General features: G+C 39.2%; 2 protein-coding genes across 10 annotated transcripts in view; one reads left to right on the top strand and one right to left on the bottom strand.

Annotated features, from left to right (window-relative positions):
- Positions 1-2,154, top strand: part of SLC1A2 (solute carrier family 1 member 2) — an 81,961-nt gene extending 79,807 nt beyond the window's left edge. For all 5 annotated transcript variants that reach the window (XR_015288307.1, XR_015288306.1, XM_086894051.1 and 2 more), the window contains exon 11: positions 385-2,154. Coding sequence is in view for 3 of the 5 variants with exons in the window: in XM_086894051.1 (XP_086750177.1) it covers positions 385-459 (75 nt within the window). In the remaining 2 variants the exon portion in view is untranslated. The remainder of the gene's footprint in view (positions 1-384) is intronic.
- Positions 2,155-15,429: 13,275 nt separating this feature from the next.
- The window catches only part of CD44 (CD44 molecule (IN blood group)), a 49,284-nt gene continuing 43,167 nt past the window's right edge, over positions 15,430-21,546 (bottom strand). For all 5 annotated transcript variants that reach the window (XM_023927957.2, XM_023927958.2, XM_023927959.2 and 2 more), the window contains 2 exons: positions 20,764-20,842; positions 15,430-18,772 (listed from right to left, as the gene is read on the bottom strand). In XM_023927957.2, coding sequence (XP_023783725.2) covers positions 18,556-18,772; positions 20,764-20,842 — 296 coding nt within the window. In that variant the 3' untranslated portion in view covers positions 15,430-18,555. The remainder of the gene's footprint in view (positions 18,773-20,763; positions 20,843-21,546) is intronic.

Here is a 21,546-nt window from a genome sequence, read left to right as displayed (position 1 = left end):
CTGAAAAAATACAAATTTTTACATTAAAAAAAAAGAAAAAATCTGGTTTTGAAATAATCCAGAGAAATCTACAAGAGATAGAAAGGGGTAGAATCTGACATACTTATTTAAAAAAAAAACAAAAAACAACAAACTGCAATGAAGGTAAAGAAAATGCGGAACATTTTTCTACTACTGATGTTTTCTAGTCATTATAAGAAGTGAATGAACAGGAGTCACACTATTTGGGAGTGTTATGAGTTCTGAATAAATGCATTTTACTTATATTATAAGTGACAGTGTATGTAATTCCTGCAAATATCATAATCTTCTCTATAAAACTCATACTTTTCTTGTCAAAGTGCCTTGGCCTTTAAGTTGCTTGTTGATGATAATTACTTGCAGGTAACACTGGCAACCAATGGCAAATCTGCAGACTTCAATGTTGTTGAAGAAGAGCCTTGGAAACGTGAAAACTAAGTGAAGAAGTTCCTAGCTGCATCCTTAATAAGTCCTGAAGCTATCTTATGGCAGAAGATACCATGATTAAAGAAGAAGATTTCTCTTTCCTTTTTTTTTTTTTTTTTTTCTATTTAACATCTACAGTTTCTGCTTAATTTTGTAACTGAAACGTAGCAAAGATCTCATCAAGTCATTGTAGTGTCTTTGCCAAGCAATGATCCATAGCCATCTGTCTCCCTTGTGTTACTGTCTGGATGATGCACCTGGAGAATGCTCCATGCAGTGCAATGCGCTCTCACCCACTTCCCCTTTCATTCAAGACACAGAGAATGTAAATGCTGCAAAATGGGAAGATCAAAGTGCCAGTACAGTTCACTACAGGGACTCAGGGTCACAGATACAAGAGAAACATACCACCACGTAAGCCTTCAAGTGTTTTGGTGACTCTTGTGGCATACCTGATCTGTTTATCACTGTATGGCTAAAATACCTTTTGAAAACATCCGTAAAGATTTCTGTTTGTTTTGATAATAACAAGCACTGTACTTTTGTGCCTAGCTGTACTTTGAATTGAGCTTAGATCTGGGGGCAGGATTAATGCATAGAAGTCAATAAATTATCCCAGACATTTTGTTAGATCAGTACAACTAAAATTTAGCATCAAGAGAAGACCTTAGATTTCTATGTGCATGCAGTGTGTTTTTATCAGATGTCCCAGGGCAGGTGCAGCCTTTATTTTATGCTAGGGCTGTGCTGCTTTGTGACCACAATATGCACAATACAAGGCAGTATAATAACAGGGATGGTAGTTCCTTCACTAAATCTATGGCTGATGAGCAAAAATACAGAAAACCATGGACTCAGTTGTGCCATTTTTAATCAAAGTAGGTGGTACCTGACTATCCACCTTGCTCCACTGATGTCAGAGGGGTTTATCACATGGATGGGATACTCAAGTAAGGTACTACCAAGATTGATTATGGATGTCATAATTGAGTACTTAATAATGAGCTGCAGACAAGTTCTGAACCCATTACTCTTACAGAATTTTTGAATGTGATCATCAGTTGCATTTGCTATGAAGTGAAAGCCATCTTTCAAGTATGTAATGTTTCAGAGAGTGGCTAAATCCTGAATTCATTGCTAAACCAAATTCCTTATAAGGTTAAGAGAATTTGTCCAGGGTTAGGACTGAATAAAAATGAAACCAGAATTTCAGGATTTAGGTCAATACGTTGAATTTACATCTCTGTCTCTTTTGCAGAGTAATAAGTATACAGCTCCCTAATGTCAGAGAAATGTTTCTTTGAGCACATGTGTCTGACTCAACCTGTCAGAAGAAATTGCAGTGAGAATAAACACCTTGTGAAATTTTTTTTAAGGTGCTTGTTAATACTTAGCAATTTTAAGATACTGGTGAATACCATTATACTGTTAGCAATGTTCCATAGCAAAGCTGAGCCACGTGGCCTTGGAAGGTTCTACTCACAGAACAAGCTTTGTGCAGTTTTGGGGGAACTCTCAGAAGTTTTCAGAATGAATCAGAATATGAGCATATGGTGAACTTAAAAATGACAAGAAACAAACATTTATGGAAATAGGCCATTCAGTGTCTGTGCTCAAACCTGTCATGGGTTTAAAGGGGAATAATGTGTTTAACTGTAGAGTGTTACTTGGCTCTGTAGAAGCTATTAAAGTGAAAATATAATCTGCTTTTGTTCTTCTGCATTCATATAAATATCTCTGAAACTGCACACGGACCTAAGCGAGCCAAGGCTACTTGCATGATTAATGATGTGCAAGATCAAGTCCATTGTCAGAGTATCTCTCATTTAAGCATTTATCGTGGAATATTTTCCTTACCACTGTATTTTTGTCATCACTTGAATGCCATGGCCAAGCAAATCTTAAGCAAAATGGCCTATATAATTTAACCAATATTGAACCACTGTGAATTCTGTAGGCCTCTAACATGTATTAGAGGGGGAGGCCTTTCCCAAAGGCCTCCTGAAGGATCTTGAGGATTTGATTTTTTATCTTTTTGTGAAGGATGGAATTGTAAGTTGTTCAGAGAAGTGGAAGGCAGGTTGTATTCTCTTTTCTGCAGTCATTGCTATTAGCATATCCAGAGTTAACCTCTGTCTAGCTATTGCTTCCCAAGTAGCATTCACTGGGTTATGTGCCAGAAATGTGCCTGGGATGGTGTGTAGGTACTGTTAAATGTTCCCTACTCTGAGGGTGCTGGCTCTCATCAAGTGAAATTTGCTGTCACTCGAGTGGTAGTTATATCCAAGAATAACACACAGCATGTACCCCATTTTGTATCCAGCATTCTTGAGCTGTTTCATGGCACAGCTCACCCATTAATAGATGATTTTTCTGCCTCTCCACCACAGCAGTTTCTTAGGAGCAGCGACACTGATTGCTTGCATTGAAAGTAGCTTTAGAAAACTGGTCCATATACTTTTAGCTGTCATTTGAAACTGTTTAGCAGTTGGAAACAAACAGGAATGTCAGCAACATGTGACTAGGCAGCTCCACAAAATTGCATATTGAGAAACACTTAGAATATGCTTACAGTTATCCACTTGGGATGTAATGTCCTTTGAAGAGTGCTTCTTTGGATGGAGACTAGGGAAGGAAGGAATGCAGTGCTAGAGAAACCCCACCCACAAATGGGAGAATAAATTTGGATCTTTTGATAGAATTAGAATAGCAGACTGTGATTTTAAAGTGGTAATTCTGTAGATACAGTAACTCAGGGATTTTTCAAAATATAATTATGATGGTATTTCTCTATTTAAATGTGGATGTGGGAGAAGGAGAAATGTTGGGTTTCGTATATTTCTCTGCTTGTAGCCTGACTGAATATTTAATATAGTGCTACTCCAGTGCAGCACTGTATTAAATCATCAAAAAGCTTTCCATTTCTGTGGGAAAATGTAACTCACTCTTGGCTTTCATTTCTCGATTTGCTCATTCCACGAGGCTGGGTTGCTACTTAACTAGATAAACAGAAAATAACCCAGGGACCGTCCACTTCAGCTAATCCAAGCTTCACGTTTCAGCAGGCAGTGCTGGTTACTGGCCAGCCTCCTTTTGCTTTCACTAGGAGTCTCAATGCATTAATTTGCATCTGGCAGTTCTTTTTGTATCTGCTCACAGTGCTGGGGTGGCAAAGCTAAAGAAAAAGCTCAGTGAAAAGTCATTTGTTTTTTTGTGTAGTTCATATTAACATTGTTTGCTGCGTTTGGTGCTCTGTCAGTTCCCCCCACCTTTGTCTGTGCAACTGTGATATCCTTTGACCTTTGGATTGCTGGCAGCACATTGGCACATGGAAAAGTCTAGACCAGGCAAAGACTCAGTTCATTGCATACTAAATGACATACATGCTTACATACTTGCTTTATGCATTTACTGCTGAAGCTGGGTCAGCATTCTCATAGTGTCTGTTCGCTGAAAGTAAAGCACACAGCACGTTAGAACTGCAGGAGAGGTGGAGCACTTTGCCGCTTAAATTGTTTCTTCATTGCTTCCCTTGAAAACAGCAGCTGCACCAGCCTTTTAAGAAATGTGTGTGGGTCTTACACACAAAGATTCTTCAGATAGGTAGGGCAAAACCCACTTGGTCCTGTTACAAGATGTGCTCTTTCCTTTTGAATTGGTGAGAAGCTCAGTACACCTTTGAAAAACTGTTTGCAATAGTAAAAACTGTATCTGCAATGCTTTGACTATGTGAAAGATCCATTGAAATCTGTGGGAGTCACAACGTTCCAGGAAAAGTCAAGTCCCTTCCTGTCTCTCTTAAGTTATAAGACATTTCACAATCCCATCCTAGGGAATAGCCTTCATCTATTTATAATGAAGTTGATTCTCACATCCAAAAGGTTTCTGCCAAGATACTACTTTTATACCTAATTGTTTCAGTGCTGCAAGTCCAACACTGAATTTAAACTCAGCACAAAAAAATGCTGATTTTTCCCATGGTTTTTTTTTCTGAGATATAGCTGATCTCAATTTCTTTCTCAAAGCACATGGAATTCCAGACTTTATGCCACTTTAAAAAGTAGGAGTAATATAGATTTCTAATTTGTTTTCCATCACTCCCCAGGTCACTAGTTTTCCAGCAGTAGACACGCAGAAGACTAGACTGTTCATCTGAGAAGCTGAGGCATCAGCATGTGAACAAATTTATTCTGATGACTTGCCTGGATTTTCTTTGCTTCCTTGCCTTCACTTGTGTTATTGCAGCCTTGTTGTAGCAACGCAGCAGCAGTCGCACAAATTGCCATAACTATAGACAATATTAAACCTCCCCTCTAACATTCACTTCTCTCTTTACCTTTAAAAAGGCTCTGAGCTTTAGTACTGGGCTCAGAAGAATCCGTTTATGGAGATGTAAAGGTATAACTGTTTCTCATCTCTTTAATTTCCATTCAGCTTTTTTTTATTGCTGCATTTGAATTAATTTACTGAAGGATAAATAAGGGCACTTTATAAAAATGTACTGTAATATTATTCTCTTATGAGCCTGAAGACTATCTTGGTTTTATTACTGTGACTTTTAAGGCCACAATTAAGATTTTTTTCATATTAGCCATTATGATAGGTGTGTAGTCCATTGGGACAGTTCACCTCAGCTATAATTCAGCATATAAGATTATGTAGAAGCTCCTGTTCCCAGCAGAAAGAATTCTTGGAAAGATGAGTTATCTTCTTCTCTCCAGTAATACTGGTGACTTTGAAGGGAAAATACTTACCCAGTTATCTTTGTCTAAAGAATGATAGGGAGAGTGTAGTTTCAAGTACTAAAAAGAACAAAGTATTTACAACAGTGAAGTGTCAAAGGCTGTCAAGCTGTAAATTGTTCAGTTTTGCCATGCTGTTTTTGAAAATGTTGTGTTCTTGCTCATGATTTTCCTTAAGCAATGCATTTAGTGTCTATTCCTTCCAAAGTCATCAATCTTTCTTCCCCCTTGGGCACCAAGCCTGTGTCTCCCCTCTGACAGCACACAGACTTGAGGCAGGACTCCTGGAGGAGCCCCTGGGAGCAGTGCCTGGTACAGGCTCTGCCATGGGTGCCTCCCTCAGTTTTTCCTCCTGGTCATACTTTATGTTCAATGGAAATCTGCTGCTATGAATGAGTCAAACCGCTGCTGATGCCCAGGTGCTGGTAATTCTTCTCCTTTGAGTGGCCTCCCTGGCACAAGGTTCTGAGGAACTGTCCCTCACACGTGCCCACCATCCCAGAGACATCTTCCATTATTTAGGGGAAGCCCAGTGACTCCTCACTAACGGGCTGATATAAATCTAATGGATAAAGTGCAGTTACAACTATGAGTCTTACATAAAAGCCAGGATCCAGACACTGGAAAAGCCTAGAGCACATGAACAAGCCACTGAGTAGGTCTCTACTACTGTCCAGGATGGACATAACCAACAGCCTAATGCACAATTTGGGGAGAAGAGAAGACTTGTGATGTTTCTCACTTCACCCAACCTTTGATCCCCTTTCATTTCTAACTCCATCCTGCTGCAGAGCCAATGCTGATCAATGCTAGAGCATCCAGTCCTTCTAGTCTTCTACTCAACACTGAGGAGTCCTGCAGCTGTTTCTGATGTTGCTCTGTGGCACACACCATTGCACGGAGGGAAGCTGTCACAGGCAGCATCACACAACCTGGATTGTCTCGTACCTGTATATTGCTTTGTACATAAATAGTGTAGTCTGCTGGAATTTTTGTATCGTTCTTTTCAATTCCTTTTTCTACAGTTTTTCAAAGACTGTATGCAAACTGTGCTTGCATATTGATTTTGCAGTCAGTATTGTAGATTATAGCATTTCTGTGTTGGTATTTTGTATGGACTTGTGAGTTCTTGTGTACTTCAGGTTGTCCTTCCTACTTAAAGACAACTGCAGACACTTCCATCCAATATATCCTGCTCCTTTCTTAAATATATCTTATTTCCTATGATCCAGTATGAACTCTTCTTGTAGAATGCATCAGAAAAAGCTGAACATGTATTTATAGTGTTAAATATTGTGTGCTCAACACTGATTTAGTGAAGAATAGTACAGGTTTTAGGGGTTTGTACTTGTTCCCTGGAAACTACAGTGTAGACTGAATTAAATTACCTAGTATCTGTAATTTACAGACACACAAATATTTTCTTAGAATGTTTTCTATGGGATCATATAAGGTAGGGAAGTAATTCTTTAAAGGTGATCAAAACCAGTTTTCTTATGACATTTAGGATCAATGAAATATTTTTGTGTTAGTTTTGGTGATGAATTATAGACAAAGCACAAAATGCAAGAAGCAAATAAGAATTTCAAGATGTCCTTAAATGCTGCAGTCCATCATGGAACAATACTATAATAATCTGAGCAATCTTCTAGATTGACTGTCTTGGGCAATCATCCCTCACTTTTATAATTTTTCCTGATGTTACCTTTGCCAAATCCTGCAGTTCTTCCTTAGGACCTGTTATTGTATAACTGACTGGCTCAGAATGCAGTTTATAGAAAATAGATCAGGGTAGGCAAAAAATATGCTGTCAGGAACCCCACCCATCTTGCTACAATACAGTGTGTGTGAGTTCAGCCTGCGGAAAAAGTTCAGGATTTTGCCGCCTAATTTTGCCTTCTCGAAAAAGGACCAACAGAACCACCATGGGACCAGTGTAATTGGGTAGCATCCATGCAAATACCTCCTGTTTTCTTAAGTATTTTTTAGAGAATAACCACTATATTTTTCAACCCAAATGACAGTTACTTCTCATTTTGGTAATTTCTTCCCATTAGGCAAATACCTGTTGGCATTAAGGCCGTGGCTATAATAATTTCAACTTAATTAATAAGGAACAGTTTTTAGAGGAATAAAAATAATATAAATATTTGTAACAACTATATAACAAACAAAAATAATCTTCTATGGCCTACTAGCTCTTTGACTGTAATTCAAAACAAAGAAAACATCGAATAGGAAGGACTGCTGTCCCAGTATGACTGATACTGGGTATCTCTTCAACTATTCAGAAATCTGTGGGGCCATGTTATTCTGCTGAGGTTTTGGAGCCTAAGTTTCTAGTAGATATATATATGTAGGAAGTGTGCTGATATGCCCTTGTATTTTGATCTATATTGTATTTTAAATCAGATGTAACAGGTATTAACTTAATAGGAATCACAGGTAGAATAGTGATGAGTTACTAATAGCTGTAAAACCTTATTGATACCAGTTTTGACATTTTGTTGAAGCATGATGTCCAGTGCCTCTCTGCACTTAGTGTAGATAATGTAGCTATCAACACGTAATTTCAGTGAAATGGTGTATACAGTATGTGTAGCTTTAAATTAATTTAATCAGTTTCTGTGTGTTGAGACATAGTAGAAAATTAGACTGTGTTTTAACATTTTGTTCTGCTTTCTCTTTTTCATTTGTATCTGGGTTTGTTTGTTTTGACCGTTCAACTGATTAGGTTCCACAGCTTAGTAACTAATTTATCTGTCTCTTATGGAGTACCCAGTTTTAATAACATTCAGAATCATGTATGCAGCCAGACCATTGTAAATATGTTAATTTTAGTTTTCAACTATCTAACCAGTATGGTGTGTGTTAGAAGCTGCATGTGTGTAGTTCCTTGGCAGTGAGTGAAAGTGATCCCAGCATAGATTTGCTGCCTGGTGAATACACTTGTTATGACATAAAGAATTAATGTTCACCTGGAATGACAAGCCTTTGTTTTATTTTCTTCTTGTTTGCTTGAAATGTTTGGACTCTTTGTCACCAGAAGTTTAGTAAGTCACCATTTAAATTGGCACAATGAATGAAGAGAACTGCATCTAACTGCATTCCTGTTGGATGCCTGGGCTGCTTTTGGCTCCGTGCATCACTCAGCCCTTAGTCACGTCAGGGCATCACAGGATCCCTCTGAGTCACTTCCAGTCACTTCTTGACCACAGATGCCAGGAAAGCAGAGCAGTCCCACAGCTGTGACTGGGCAAGCCTGCAGGCAGCAAGGGGCTGCCAGTTCTCTCCAGAGTGCCTGAGAAGTCCAAGTAGGAACCTCTGCTTCATCCATTCAGAGGAACAGTCTCTGAGAAAGATGAACACACTCATGGGCTAAGGGGCACTGTTTCTTTCATTGTTAAAAAGGGATATTGGCATTTATTGGAAAATAAATACCAAACTAAATGCTTCTGAAGCTCCTGTGGTCGTTGTACAAGTCTGTTATTTACAAAAGTATGTCTGATAATAAAAAAAGGTGATCAACTACACAGTCAGTGGCAAAAATCTAAAATCAGAGCTGCAGTTCAGATCTATAAGAAAATAGAACCTTGCAGCAACAAGAAGCTGATTCATTCCTAGATACTCTGGACCTGGATCGTATAAATATAATCATCCCCTCTAGACAGAAAGAAATAAAAATTAGGCCCCAAAGCACAGAAACTATCCTTCTTGGTGATTCTCATTATGATGCTTCAGGATGAATTGCACACTGGAGTTCTCTGTGCTGCCTGATCATCATCCCTTGCCCCTTCTTTAAGGTGACCAGGCATGAACTGGAATGTTTTGCGATGTTCTGTTGTAAAAAGGATTAAAAAGAAGAGGGATAAGGTTGGTCTTTACACTCAGAAAGTTCCAGAGATTTTGAAATGACATACTGTACAGTATCTATAGCACAGTTTGTTTAGAAATTAATAAATGCAGATGATAAAATTTCTCCCAACCCTGGGCTCTGTTCTTGTATATTGTAGTTGGAATGCCTTGTAGACTGATTCTATTTTTGTAGTTCAGGTCCTTTCCTCTTTACAAGGATTGTTAGTCATTGGCTTTTAACGCTTTCTTACAGAGTGAACTGATTTCTGTAACTTTCATGTATAAAACAAACTAGACATTCTTTCTATACTGGAAATAGTCATGAATATAATGTTTCACTAAGTGTTGTACCTCTTATGTACATATCATCAATAAATGTTGATTCATAATTTTCATGGCTTACATCTGTGAATTTTAATTTCAGCCTGGGCTCAATATGGGAATGCTTTGTGTAGAAGTTTAGATAAAGCAGTCTGATGAGAGAGGCTGCCTGTTCTGATAACTACATGCAGGGTAGAAGATGGGCCTGACTTTGCCAAAGAGTTAGAAATCTCACCCCTCACTTTATCCTCCAAAATATTCCAGGATGCTGGCTGCAAATGAGCTCATTTCACACAAAGGCCAGGATTCACTAACTTCAGTTCTTGGCAATGAAGCCTAGAGAAGTGAAAAGACACGTTAGAAGAGTAGGAGGACACAAATCAATGGGTGCAGTTGCTTTAGAAACCTACTTCCCTCCCCTGGCTGCTAAAAAATAAATCTTTTATTCATAGCCTTTCTAAAACAAAATAATAAACAAAGCCCGTAGCGGAACTTCTGAGTTCTTTATAAAGAAATCAACAGTATTTAACACATAAATTAAGAGGTCTCATGGAGTGAACCATGGCCCAGTGGAGTGGCAGTTGCCAAGTGTGGAGAGAAAGCTCCAGCATTTATGCATGCTCGGAATAGCAGGCGCTACGGAAATAGCAGAGCTACCGGTGTGTGATAAAGGCACAACCGAAACCTCGGCTGTGAGCACTGACTGTGTGCACAACCCTGGGCTTATTTCTTCTTAATCATCCACTTGAGAAATTTCCAAAGAAATCCAGGCATGGCAGGAAGTGGCTTTGGCAGTGCCTCAGCTGGCGGTCTGCCCTCTGAGTCAGTAACGAACCAAGTCCTGATGTGGTGCTAGGAGGATCTTTGGGCAAAAAATAAATCTGGTTTACTGAAAAAGTAAATCTATCTGCTGCCATTTTGATACCAGGGCAAAAACGGTGATGAGGCCTGTGTTGCTAAGAAATGCATTCTGCTAACATAAAATTCCACACTGAAGTTTTTCCAGGATGTCCATCACTCACATACTTCATGTGTACTCTGTAGGTTCAGATTCCTTCCATAAAAGGAATCTGTCTTTTCTTCTGTTACACATCAGAATAGAAGTTTAAAATTAAAGGCTCAACACCAACCTGTGTATGTTGCTTTTTACAAAGCAATGTTTCTGCAAAATGACCTAAAATAACCAACCCATGCAGGAACCAGTACTGCAATTTTATGAAGCCGACCTTTCTGAAAATACACACCCCAAAGGCTTTTTCTCTGAGCCCTTGCAAGCCCCTTAGTACCCCTTTTCTCTATGTCCTTAGAGAAAAAGATTATTTCAGGAGTGTGTTTGTGTCTGGAATGCGTCCCTCTCTACAGGAAAGAATCTGCTAAAAGGGGCTATAAAAGCCAGTGATTTATGAATCATGGGCCCATATTAAGAGATATTTCTGTATCTCCTCTCAGGCATGAAAGAACAACTGAGATAATACTTCAGGGCTGTTAGATCGGAAACAATCTTCTTTGTATTTGATCGTACATGTGAACAGGACAAGGTTATGAAACAGGTGGCCCCAATGCACGGTGCTTTAGGAGGAAAACAGCATTTCAAATTACACTCAGTTGGGCTGGAAGGAGTTATTTCAGCAAGCACTTGCATTGCAATAATGTAGAAATACCCCAGCAGGGCTTGGTGTCGTTTTGTTTCCAAAGCTGTGCAGAGCCCTGTGCAGGGGTACTGCTGACATCTGAAGCTCTAGGCTTTGCAGTGCTGGGCAGGTGACTGTGCTGTCTCACTTGTGCAGCATGCAATGAAAGCAGGAAGGAAAACAGATTGCATGCAAGATAAGGTCTTGTGGTCCTGGTGGTTCAGGCAGACAAGTTCTGTGGTGATAAACAAGATGTGTCTGTGTAGACAGATAGAAAACTGACTGCTGCCCACCAAAACTACAGGAATAAGGTCTGGAGGAAAAAGGCCTCACATTCTTGGAAGGGCTTCAGAAGTACAGGGATGAGCATTTAGAAAAGCAACACAGAGTGTTTTACACAGTGTTGTGCTCTTCGTTCTCACTCATGACTGAACTAAAAATGTTTGCTTTTCATGTAGTCATCTGTAAAACAGATCTATCTGCCATTTGGCTCTTTTCTTACTGGGGTGCCTGAAGATGCTGCATGGATCCCTCTCCTGTGATCCCTTGAGAAACACTGCTGTGCAGCTGTGCCAGGGAGAAAAGGCAGCTGACTCCCAATGCAGTGAAGAGACAAGGAGAGGGAGCAAGCTAGGAAATGCACTCAGAATTCATTCCACTATTTCACCCAGGTTACTGGTGTTATCTAAATTGACTGGATCATTTCAGCTTTGTTTCTGAACTGGGCTTCTCCCATTTTTACCCGGCCGGTAAACAACAGGCAGGCTTTTTATCTGTCCTCTTCATGGGCGGGAGGGGAAGTCAGCTTCTTGAACAAAGGGTAAGTTTGTTCTTAAGCCACTGGCTGAACAAACAAGCATCCCTACCCGGAGTTCAGTTCAGACTTTCACTTGATTAATGGAAGAAAGATTAACTAGAAAATAAACCACTAAAGAACTGCAGGGAAATACCCAAGAACTATAAAGCTAGTGAATCTGGAGATCTGTTTTGGAAAACAAAACATGCTGAACTGAGGGGATGATTGTGAAACAGTTTTACAGGAAGACAAAGTCCATGTACTTGCACACTAGGTTACAGATAGGCAGGCAATGCTTGAACAAAGCCAGAACAGAGAATAATTTGTGGATCCAAAAAGTGAAAGGAGCCCAACGTTTGCTCTGAGGCTTGTATCACTGATGGCTGTGGTCCACAGCATGTGCAGGAAGACTCTTCTCCCCCTTGGTGTGCTGTTGTCAGCTGAGATCACTGTGTCTCATGTAGAGGGCTCAGCTGTCATGGACTCACCTTAGATAAACTCAGCTGCAGAAAACTCTCTCTCTCTAAGCTAGCTCCAGCAAGGTGCTGCCAGCAATCTGCAGCAGCAGCAGCCCTAAAGAGGATGCTTGCTTTTAAAAAAAGTACTTAGATTAAATATAAATATAAATATAAATATAAATATAAATATAAGTATAAATATAAATATAAATGTAAATGTAAATGTAAATGTAAATGTAAATGTAAATAAATATAAATATAAATATAAATATAAATATAAATATAAATATAAATATAAATATAAATATAAATATAAATATAAATATTAGACTTCAACTCCCATCATGGGGCAGAAGAGTTTATTAGTGTTTCTTATGAGAAAAATGGAAGTGTGGAGTGTCAATTCATGTAGAGGAAAATGTGGTCACTGAAAATGATCTAAAGGGTTTTTTTTAGATTTACCCAAGACAGAAAAGCCTTCTGTCCTGCCAGAAGCTAGATGATGTACACCAATGACTAAAAGTAAATTTAGAATGAAAGCTAAAACTCAGCTGTACCAGAGCCATTTGGTACCAAATGGTACCAAACAATTTATACACTTCCACATGAGACTGGCAGTATGGGTGTTAAAACTGACTCCATCCTACAACTGCCCAAGGTGAGGCTTTCAGGTGCCAGGTACAGAATTCAGAGCCTCCAGGGAAGTGAAAAATGCCTTATTGAATCCTCCTCTTCCCTGGGTTGTTTGGAGAGTTACAAGGACTTCATGACAAACTCAGCAGACCTAAAAGTTTCTGGATAAACAGAGTCTCCACTGCCTATGAGCCATATGCTGATTTACCACTGATAGCCTACGTACCCCTAATCTCAGCCTCAGCTTCAGCACCAGCAGAAAACTGCTGTTGATCTAAATTCTCAGTGGGTGATTTAGTGAGACTTTTCTTCATTTTCTAAAAAATGCTGCAGTTTTTTCTGATAAATGCACTTAAATTTATGGTATCTTAGACTTAATCCTGGTTTATTGTAAATTTGCACATGCTTTTTTCTTTTTCCCCCCCCCAGTGGGATAATAAATTACTTCTAAAAATTTCATTTTAGGACAAAGGGCAACTATACTATGTACTAGACATGAAGAATCTTCTCCCTGCCCCCAAGAAAAAGCCTCCCAAAAAACCCCAGAAAAGGGAATTTGTACAGCTGTATCTTCTATCTGGGACATTAAAACTAGCTGAAACTATGTCTGTTTCTGAGGAAAATAATGATCTTTTTTGACAGTTTTTGTAGACTTGTTTTGATCCAAAACTTTGTAACTTTTAAAATATTTTTTTAAAGAAAAATCAAAGACATTCATATCAGTGCTCAGTGCGCACCTTTTTGTGGCAGAGAATGTATAAAGACAGGTCTCATTCCCCCACTTTTTATCCAAAACCCCTTTGCCTGTAGAGTAGGAATAAATACATTCCTTTTAATAAAACTTTTTAAATAGAAAGTCTGAGACTCCTTGAAGGTGTCACTCAGACAAAACCTTTCTATTGCTTGCTGGAGCCATCCAGACAAAATTGAAAGAAGGCTGTGTTTAAAGCATGTGTAAAGCTTTCACTGCCTCTGCTTTACCTGCACTTTAACAATAATCAACTGTCTTGAGGTCAGGAGAGCTGCTTTGATGGTGGATTCTCTTCTACTGTTTTAACTTTAAAAAAACCCTATGCAGCAGCTCTTTTGACTAATGTGAAGATCTTTATCAGTCTTGAACTTTCAAAATAGGAAGATAAGCAAGAAGTGGAATTGTGTAAGGGGAGTCAGGGAGGATTCATTTTGACAGACTTCTTGGATGAAAATAATGCCCAAAAAGCAGCAAATACTATAGCTGAGTTTTTGATAAAGGATATGGTTCTGACCAGAGTGGGATAAGAGACCAGAGAGACAAAAAGAGAGATGGAGAGAGTAACTGCTTTTATCTGCTACGGCTTCTCCATCAGCTCCATTTCCCGAGCATTTTTTCCTGGGCACCCTTAACACCTGGCACATGTTAGGGCTTTCAGCACATGTACAGTCCCCAGAGTAATTTTTCACTTTGTGTATTACATACGTTAAGTCATAAATAAAAATCAAATCAATCCATCTCAGAAATGCTTTTGGAATCTTGCCTTTACTAACCTTACTCCAAATAAGTGAGAAAAAGGCACAAAGTGCAATCTCTGTGCTGTACAAAAGACACTGTTACTCATCTTGGCTAAATCTGCCTCTCCTCATTGCCACAGCTGCTTGTCCCCAGCGTGGGGGATGCCACATGCAGCATAGCAATAGTGAGAAATAAGCTAACCAGGGGAAAATTCAAAATCAGTGTGCAAATGAGGTGGTGGATGTAGAGGATGACTTGGAGGTGGGGGAGATTCACAGGAAAAGGCTCTTTTTTCCTACTCAGAGTTGTGAAACTTTCGAGTGCCAGAGTCCTGGGGGTGTTGAAGGTACTTTCCCAACTGTAGGACAGAAATTTCACTCTCACTTTACATCCTTTCCCAGAAATTATGTTCTCCCTCCATCCTGAATCCCCCAGAGCTCCGTGCCCAAAATACCTTTGCACAACTCTTTCCACCCTTAAGGAACAGGAATTTTGTCACCCACTCCCACACAGATGGAACCACACCCCAAGGAACAACCCTTTTCCTGTCACCTTTTGTCCCTTTTTCCTCCACAGAGAAGCAGTAGTCAGAACCTGTGGTTAACAAAAGGGCTGGTATTTTACTAATCAGAGCTCTTGCAGAGACTCAGAGGCATCAGACCCTTGAACTGTTTAATAAAGATTAAGAAATAATTATTGTCTAATGGCCTAATATAGTTTAAAATAAACCCATTAACTGCTGACTTAAAAAACACCCTGGTGTCTTTGTGTGTGGAAGCAGAACACAGTTGTCAGAGGATTTATTTCCTTCATCTACAGAAAGAATAATTAGGACCAACCCTAACCAGAATGATATGTGCTAGAGACACTCGGCAATTGTCTCCTAAAAGATATTCCAGGCAACACGCTTCAAACTAATTAGTACAGAGGCTGTTGTTGTTGACAAGGGACACAAAAAAAACATCCCTATCATGTGAAAAACTGCAAAAGTACAATTTTGGAACTGGTGTTGTGGAAAGGGTTTCACATTCACAAAGGTAGACATGACAGCTGCACATCCTTTCTCTGCTTTAATCAAATATTCCTTGTCAGAACTTCAACAAAATACAAATGAAGCAATCAACCTTCAATGCTTCATGAAAATATCGCATTCCCATAAAATATGCAGAGCCTCTCTTAAGTATGCTTGCTGCTTTAGACAGTATTTCCACTGGTCTGGATCACATTTATTTGGAACTTTTCAAGACAAAGGAGTGACACAAGCTGCTTGCAGGGTCTGACCTCCTTAGCATTTTTAGGAGAGATCCTCATTCTTCTTAGGCACCAAGGACAGACCAAGACACAGTTTGTCTGTCAGCACCCAGAAGGAAGGGCTGGATCTTGCTGGGTGCTTCACTCTCCAAATGCTGTTGGTTCAGAGAGCCAGGAATGGTCATCAAGATTTCAATGAGTTAATCTTGAACTGAACCAAGTTGTTGTAGCTGTTGTCTGCTTCCAGGAGAAAGCTGAGTTCATCACTAACTCCCAGAGCATCTGTGGAGCCTATGGGAAGCCGGCAGAGCAGACAAGGTCACACAGCATTCACCTCACCTGGCTTGGAGTTTGCAAGCTGAAAAAAAATCACTGTATTCAACGCCACTATCCGGCTGAATACTTCTCTTCCACCAACAGCTGGACTTACATTTTATCCTCAGTGTGGAATCAGGTTTATTTTGGATGCTTATTTTAAAGTCCAATATGTTTTTAGCAATATTATTTCTAGTTACAATTTAGAAATGGCATTTTCTTTCATTTTGATTAATCTGTTAAATAAATATGGAAATATATCGAGTGCTCTATATAAAAATACATACACACAACAAACAACCCCTCATAATAAAAGCAAGATTAATAAAAGTATGTACTGTATTACACATATGAAATGGCTGTCTAGTTTTGAAACTATAATGAAACAATTACACATAAGTCACAGGACATAATCTAAAAAGAATCAGCATATATAAAATAATGGCATTGCCTCTTGAGCATCTCCCATTTAAAAATATACAAATAACCCAACCAGTGTTGTCTGTGCTTTTATAGCAACTGACTATAAGATAAATTACGAAGAAGTTTGTGGACTTCTTCATTCAGCATCTGAATGGGGAGATGAATAACATGCCACAGCTTTTTTTGTTTTTTAAAAGAGAAATTTAACCTCCAAGACAATGAAATAAATCCTCACTGAGACTTATATTCATTTAGGATTTAAAGGGAGGAATAATTCTTACTCTGGATCTCCATACTTAGTGGAATGAGTACCTAACACCAGTTTAAACACAGCCTTCAACAGATCATTTTGATTTCTAATGACAAATAGAAAAGCGTGCTTAAAAACATTAAACAAAAATCAATGCACTGTTCACAGATGAAATATCTGACCTACATAAAGTCAGAAAACATCCTATGTGTATTTTAAAACATCACTTTGTCTTGGGACTTTTTGCCCAGGTGTAAATTGCCCTGAGGAGATCTGCCAGCAGATACCAGGGCACTTGAGCATTTCTGTGAAGCACATGGGAAACTGCTGGAGGGCTGTGACTCAGAAATATACTCAGCAGTCTTGTGCTTTATGTTCCAGTAAAGATCAGTGCTAGCTAAAGTCAGCATTTAGCCAGCTGAATATTCATCCTCCAGACTGCCTCAGATGGAGAACATAAAATAACATACTTCAGCAGAACGAAGACAGGGTCTATGGTCAGTGAACAGAGCTCCTGAATATCCCTGCTACAGACCATCCACGTCCCTCAGCTGACACAGAGCAACGTTTTCCCCTGCATTTCCTGGGGGCAATTAGAAGTTAAACTTCTCCCTCCATTCCAATAAGCTTTCTTAAAAATGGCACAGACCACTGGTAGTAAATAATTTTTTTCCTGACAATTCATATCAATATAATGCACAGCATCATAGCTTAATACAAATACTTTACATAACAGTCACAAAAGGACATAACAAAAACATGTAACAATGCAGCTCAGCTATTGTACTATATTACATGGCTGGGAAGGGTTTCATTTGCTTTGATCTTTTCTGTAGAAATTGAGCCTCTGATACCAAAAAGCAAGCAATGTTTCTTTTTGGCATTTTTAAAAAGCAGATGTAAAAAAATGTAAATGAACTAGAATTCTGATGAAATGAGCGAGATCATAGAAAAGCAACTTTTAAAATATCAGCAATCTCATATAATAGTTGTAGGGGGAAAAATGGTAATAGGCTCAGCATCTCCTTAATGGAGCAGGAATATGGAGACCTATTTTCAGGAACAAAATACTGTCAGCTTCCCTAGTGATCTCAATTGCTTGATTTGTGCATATGTGATAGAGCTGGGGTCATTATCTTATCTAACAGGCTCATTAAAAACATGCACAAAATTGGACCAATGAATGAGTGGGGGAGAAAAGCAATGAACAAAAACTGAAGGATAATTGTACAGGTAGCTAGGATAATAAAGAATAGAAGTTTATTATGTTTCAGGTCATATTTTCATGCCTTTATTACCCCTCCCAAGAAGACTTGCTGTATGTCCATAGATATTTAAAAATAGAGATAAATAAATGCTGTCCTTCTAGGTTTCCCTCATTGCAGACCAAGCCACACAATTATAAAATGTTGCTTTTTGTTTATGCTGGCAGAATCTGAATGTACCCACTGCTATTCCTGGCTAGAAGGCATTTCTGAAGGATTCTGATGTTGCAGACATTGTAGAAGATGCCTTTTGGGTTTAAACTTGATTTTTTTTACTCTTGACATTTTTCCTCACTTAATTCTGTACCATGGCATGTTTAATACTTTAAATATCTGTAAGATGGAGTGACTGGATACTTCTTTAGCTCCACACAGTGAAGACCTTCCATCTGGGGAATAATGATGTCAACTTGTATGCCTCCTAGCATCCAGGACACAGTGAAGGGACTTCACTTTGTGAAGGGTCTGGGAGCTGAAAGCATTATCCAGCTCTTGGGGGTGTATTTCAGAAAGCACATGTCAATTTTTAAACTCAGGCGTCATTGCAAAGTGATTAAAAAGAAATAGAACTTATGCTTATGTTCAAAAGACATCAGTAGCACAGTGCATCTGTGAATTCCTGTTCAAGTTCTGCGTGACTTTGGTTTCCCCAGCCCTGATCTGCTTGGCAGTGGTACCATTACACTCCAGTCTTCATGTCAAACTCGTGATGGTTTTGTGTTTCATTAACAGTCAGGAATTCATCACATGCTTGTGTTCGGTCATTTGACTGTTCTTTATGAACCAAGTGCACCATTTCTTGTGATTTGCTGATATCTCCATTTAATTCACTTGTCTTCCTGTCCTCCACTGCCCCTTTGCCATTGTTAATCACTAGCTTTTTCTTCTGTCCACATCTAGAAAGAAATAAAAATAATGTATTATAAATAGAGTCTAACAAAAATAAAAACCTGAAGGCCAATATTTAGGAAAAGGTGATTGAAAATTAAACTTGTGTCTGCCAGTGCAGACTTATACCATAAAAAGTACAAAGTTTCTCCATATCACATATTTTATTTTTGAAAGCATCCACCATTATATGCATAAAATTTATCAGGAGCTCACTTATCTAATTTATATTTACTGATACTACATACAGCAATAATATTCATTATTGAATGCCAGGAATTTTTTCCTATCATTTGAATATAACCACATTTATGAACTTTGCAAATTACTCCCACTACGAGGACACCTTCTAAATCCAGGCTTGGGACCACAGCTTTGAAAATGCACAAATTCTTATGCAAGCAGACAATCTGGATGAAGCTCTCACCTCATTAAACAAAACAACTGTTTTTTATTTTGCATTACCATGTGAAGCTTAGAAGCCAGCCAGCAGTAAGGGAGTATGGAGAACTGTCTGCAGCAGAGCTGCTTGGGATGTTGAGGTAGGAAATAGGTTCTGTGCTTTTAAAGTTACACTTGCTGCAGAGCTGCCCAATAAACTTTAGATACAGCTCTGAATTAAAACACACTTGCACACACAATCTTTTAAAGAGTCACCAGTCCAAAGATGATGCACACTGGTTATTGTGGGCTGGGTATCCTTCAGTGTAGTAAAAAAGTACTACTTGCACAGCTGTCAGATTTACTGTTTACAGGACTCTGGCTACACTGTGCTGGACATTCTACTTGTCCTCAAGCAGCCTTGTCTAAACTGAATATGCAGAGCCCAACATGCCTAAGAGGGACAATGTGTCTGTGAATTTGGACTTTTAAGTGCTTTATTCTTAAATGAAGCATATTTTTTCCTGAATGACTAATTTGGCCATTCAGTTTTACTATTATGCCTCTGAAATACCATTTTTTCATGCCTTCTGACTCATAGATGAGGGTTATTTTATCTGAAGTAGTTCAGTTCACTCTGTTAATGTTACACACGCCCCTGGGAATGATTTCCTGCTCTGCAGCCATAAAATGCCAAAAGAACTGTGGAGCTCCACAGCCTCTTAAAAGAGCAGCTCTGCAACCAACAGACTAGGAAAAAATGTGCTCACTGCTTCCTGAACAAACATCACATATTATATGGTCATTCTGATAAAAAAAAAGAGATAAAAATCCAACATTCAAGTAGCAAATAGTTACTCTGTTAAAAAGCTCAATTTTAACATTCAAGTAGCAAAAAGCTGTTGAAGATAATTGGAAAGTCATCTCAGAACAGCCCCCAGAGAAAAGAAAGAGGTAAGAATATTTTAGTCTATCCTTTAGGCTAGGGTATTTCCAATTTCCCAGCTAGCTTTGCACAGATCACTGCATTACTTTTCACTCCTCAGCATCCTCATCTGTAAAACGAGGTACACAAAGCTATTGAGAGCTCTGAGAGCGATGCTAGCACGTATGCTTGTGACTGCCAGCTGTGATACTGCCTCTTGTTTGGAAGGAGCACACTAACAGGTTTTCACAGAATCGCTGTGATTGTCTAAGACAGCCCTTCACACTGCACACAGACAATGCTTTAATGGTGGAGGATTATTCTTGGATCATCCTGTGCTTGTTGCTGTCTATGTTCATCTCACAACTTCCACCCTCTGCAAACACGATTTTCCCATTAGTAACTAACAGGTAGAGGGTAATTAATTTTCTGTGATCTGCATACAGTTAGTTTCCATTTACAAGACCAAATAGTTCATGTAGGTGCTGACTTCATGTGAGTGGTCCCAGGTGAGTGTGAAGGCTGATGTGTGACCTGTGCAGGACATGGTGACCTGGGTTCCCACACCCCAAGCCACTCCAAGCTTCGAAGGGGATGTGTTTTGCTGCACTGCTCTTTGACAAAGCTTTGGAGACTCCCAAGGAAGACAACAGTAAGGCAGTGTGTTTAGGAAATGTGAAGGTGTGGCCTTACCTCCTGCGACTGTTAACAGCAATGCACACTGCAAGGATCAATGCGAGCACCACGAGAGCTGCGACGATGATCAGCCAGTCTGCAGGGACAGAGCGGGGAGGGAAGGGGAGCATGTGAATGCATCTCATGTGGTCCTGCCAATTCACAGAACTGCAAAAACACAATCTCTTCTGCTTGCTTTAAGCTGTCACACTCTTTTCCTACGTTCTATGAACGTTTGGTTAACAAAGTCTTTCTCTGCAAATCAAACACATTTTCATCATCCTGCTGAGATTAAACACCCCATCACTGTTGTCACCTGGAAGCACTTTGGTGGGCACAGGTGAAGAGGAGCTGTTTCACTGATTAACTCCAACAGAAAAAAAAAGGCTTAGCATGACACACCTACAATCCCAGGCACAAAAGCAGGATGACTTTTAGCATATTTTTAGTTAAGTAGGTCTTACAACCTTCCCAGAAGCCTACCATTATAGCTCTGGTACCATTACGGACGGGGGTTCTCTCTCAAGAACCACGTCCTGTATCTTTGTTTGAAACGTCTGTCCCTCGTTTAACTCGTACATTTCATTTGAAACAAATGACCTCTTCTAATTAGTTTAATTATTAGTACTCCATGGTGAAAAACTGACAGGCATTCCTTTCGTAGCATGCTCCTCTTATATCTCCTTCAGTTTTCCCTGCAAATGATGAGCTCTTCAAAAGGTGCTTCAAAGGTTACCTTTCCAAAATTTTCTGTGTGCACTTCTCCGTTTTTTTCCCTTGAACTTCCCTTTCCCTTTTGCC

This window comes from Cyanistes caeruleus, chromosome 6 (genome assembly GCF_971803275.1).
Source record: "Cyanistes caeruleus chromosome 6, bCyaCae1.hap1.1, whole genome shotgun sequence".
NCBI classification, from domain to species: Eukaryota; Metazoa; Chordata; class Aves; order Passeriformes; family Paridae; genus Cyanistes; species Cyanistes caeruleus.
This window is presented reverse-complemented; position numbering and strand designations above follow the sequence as displayed.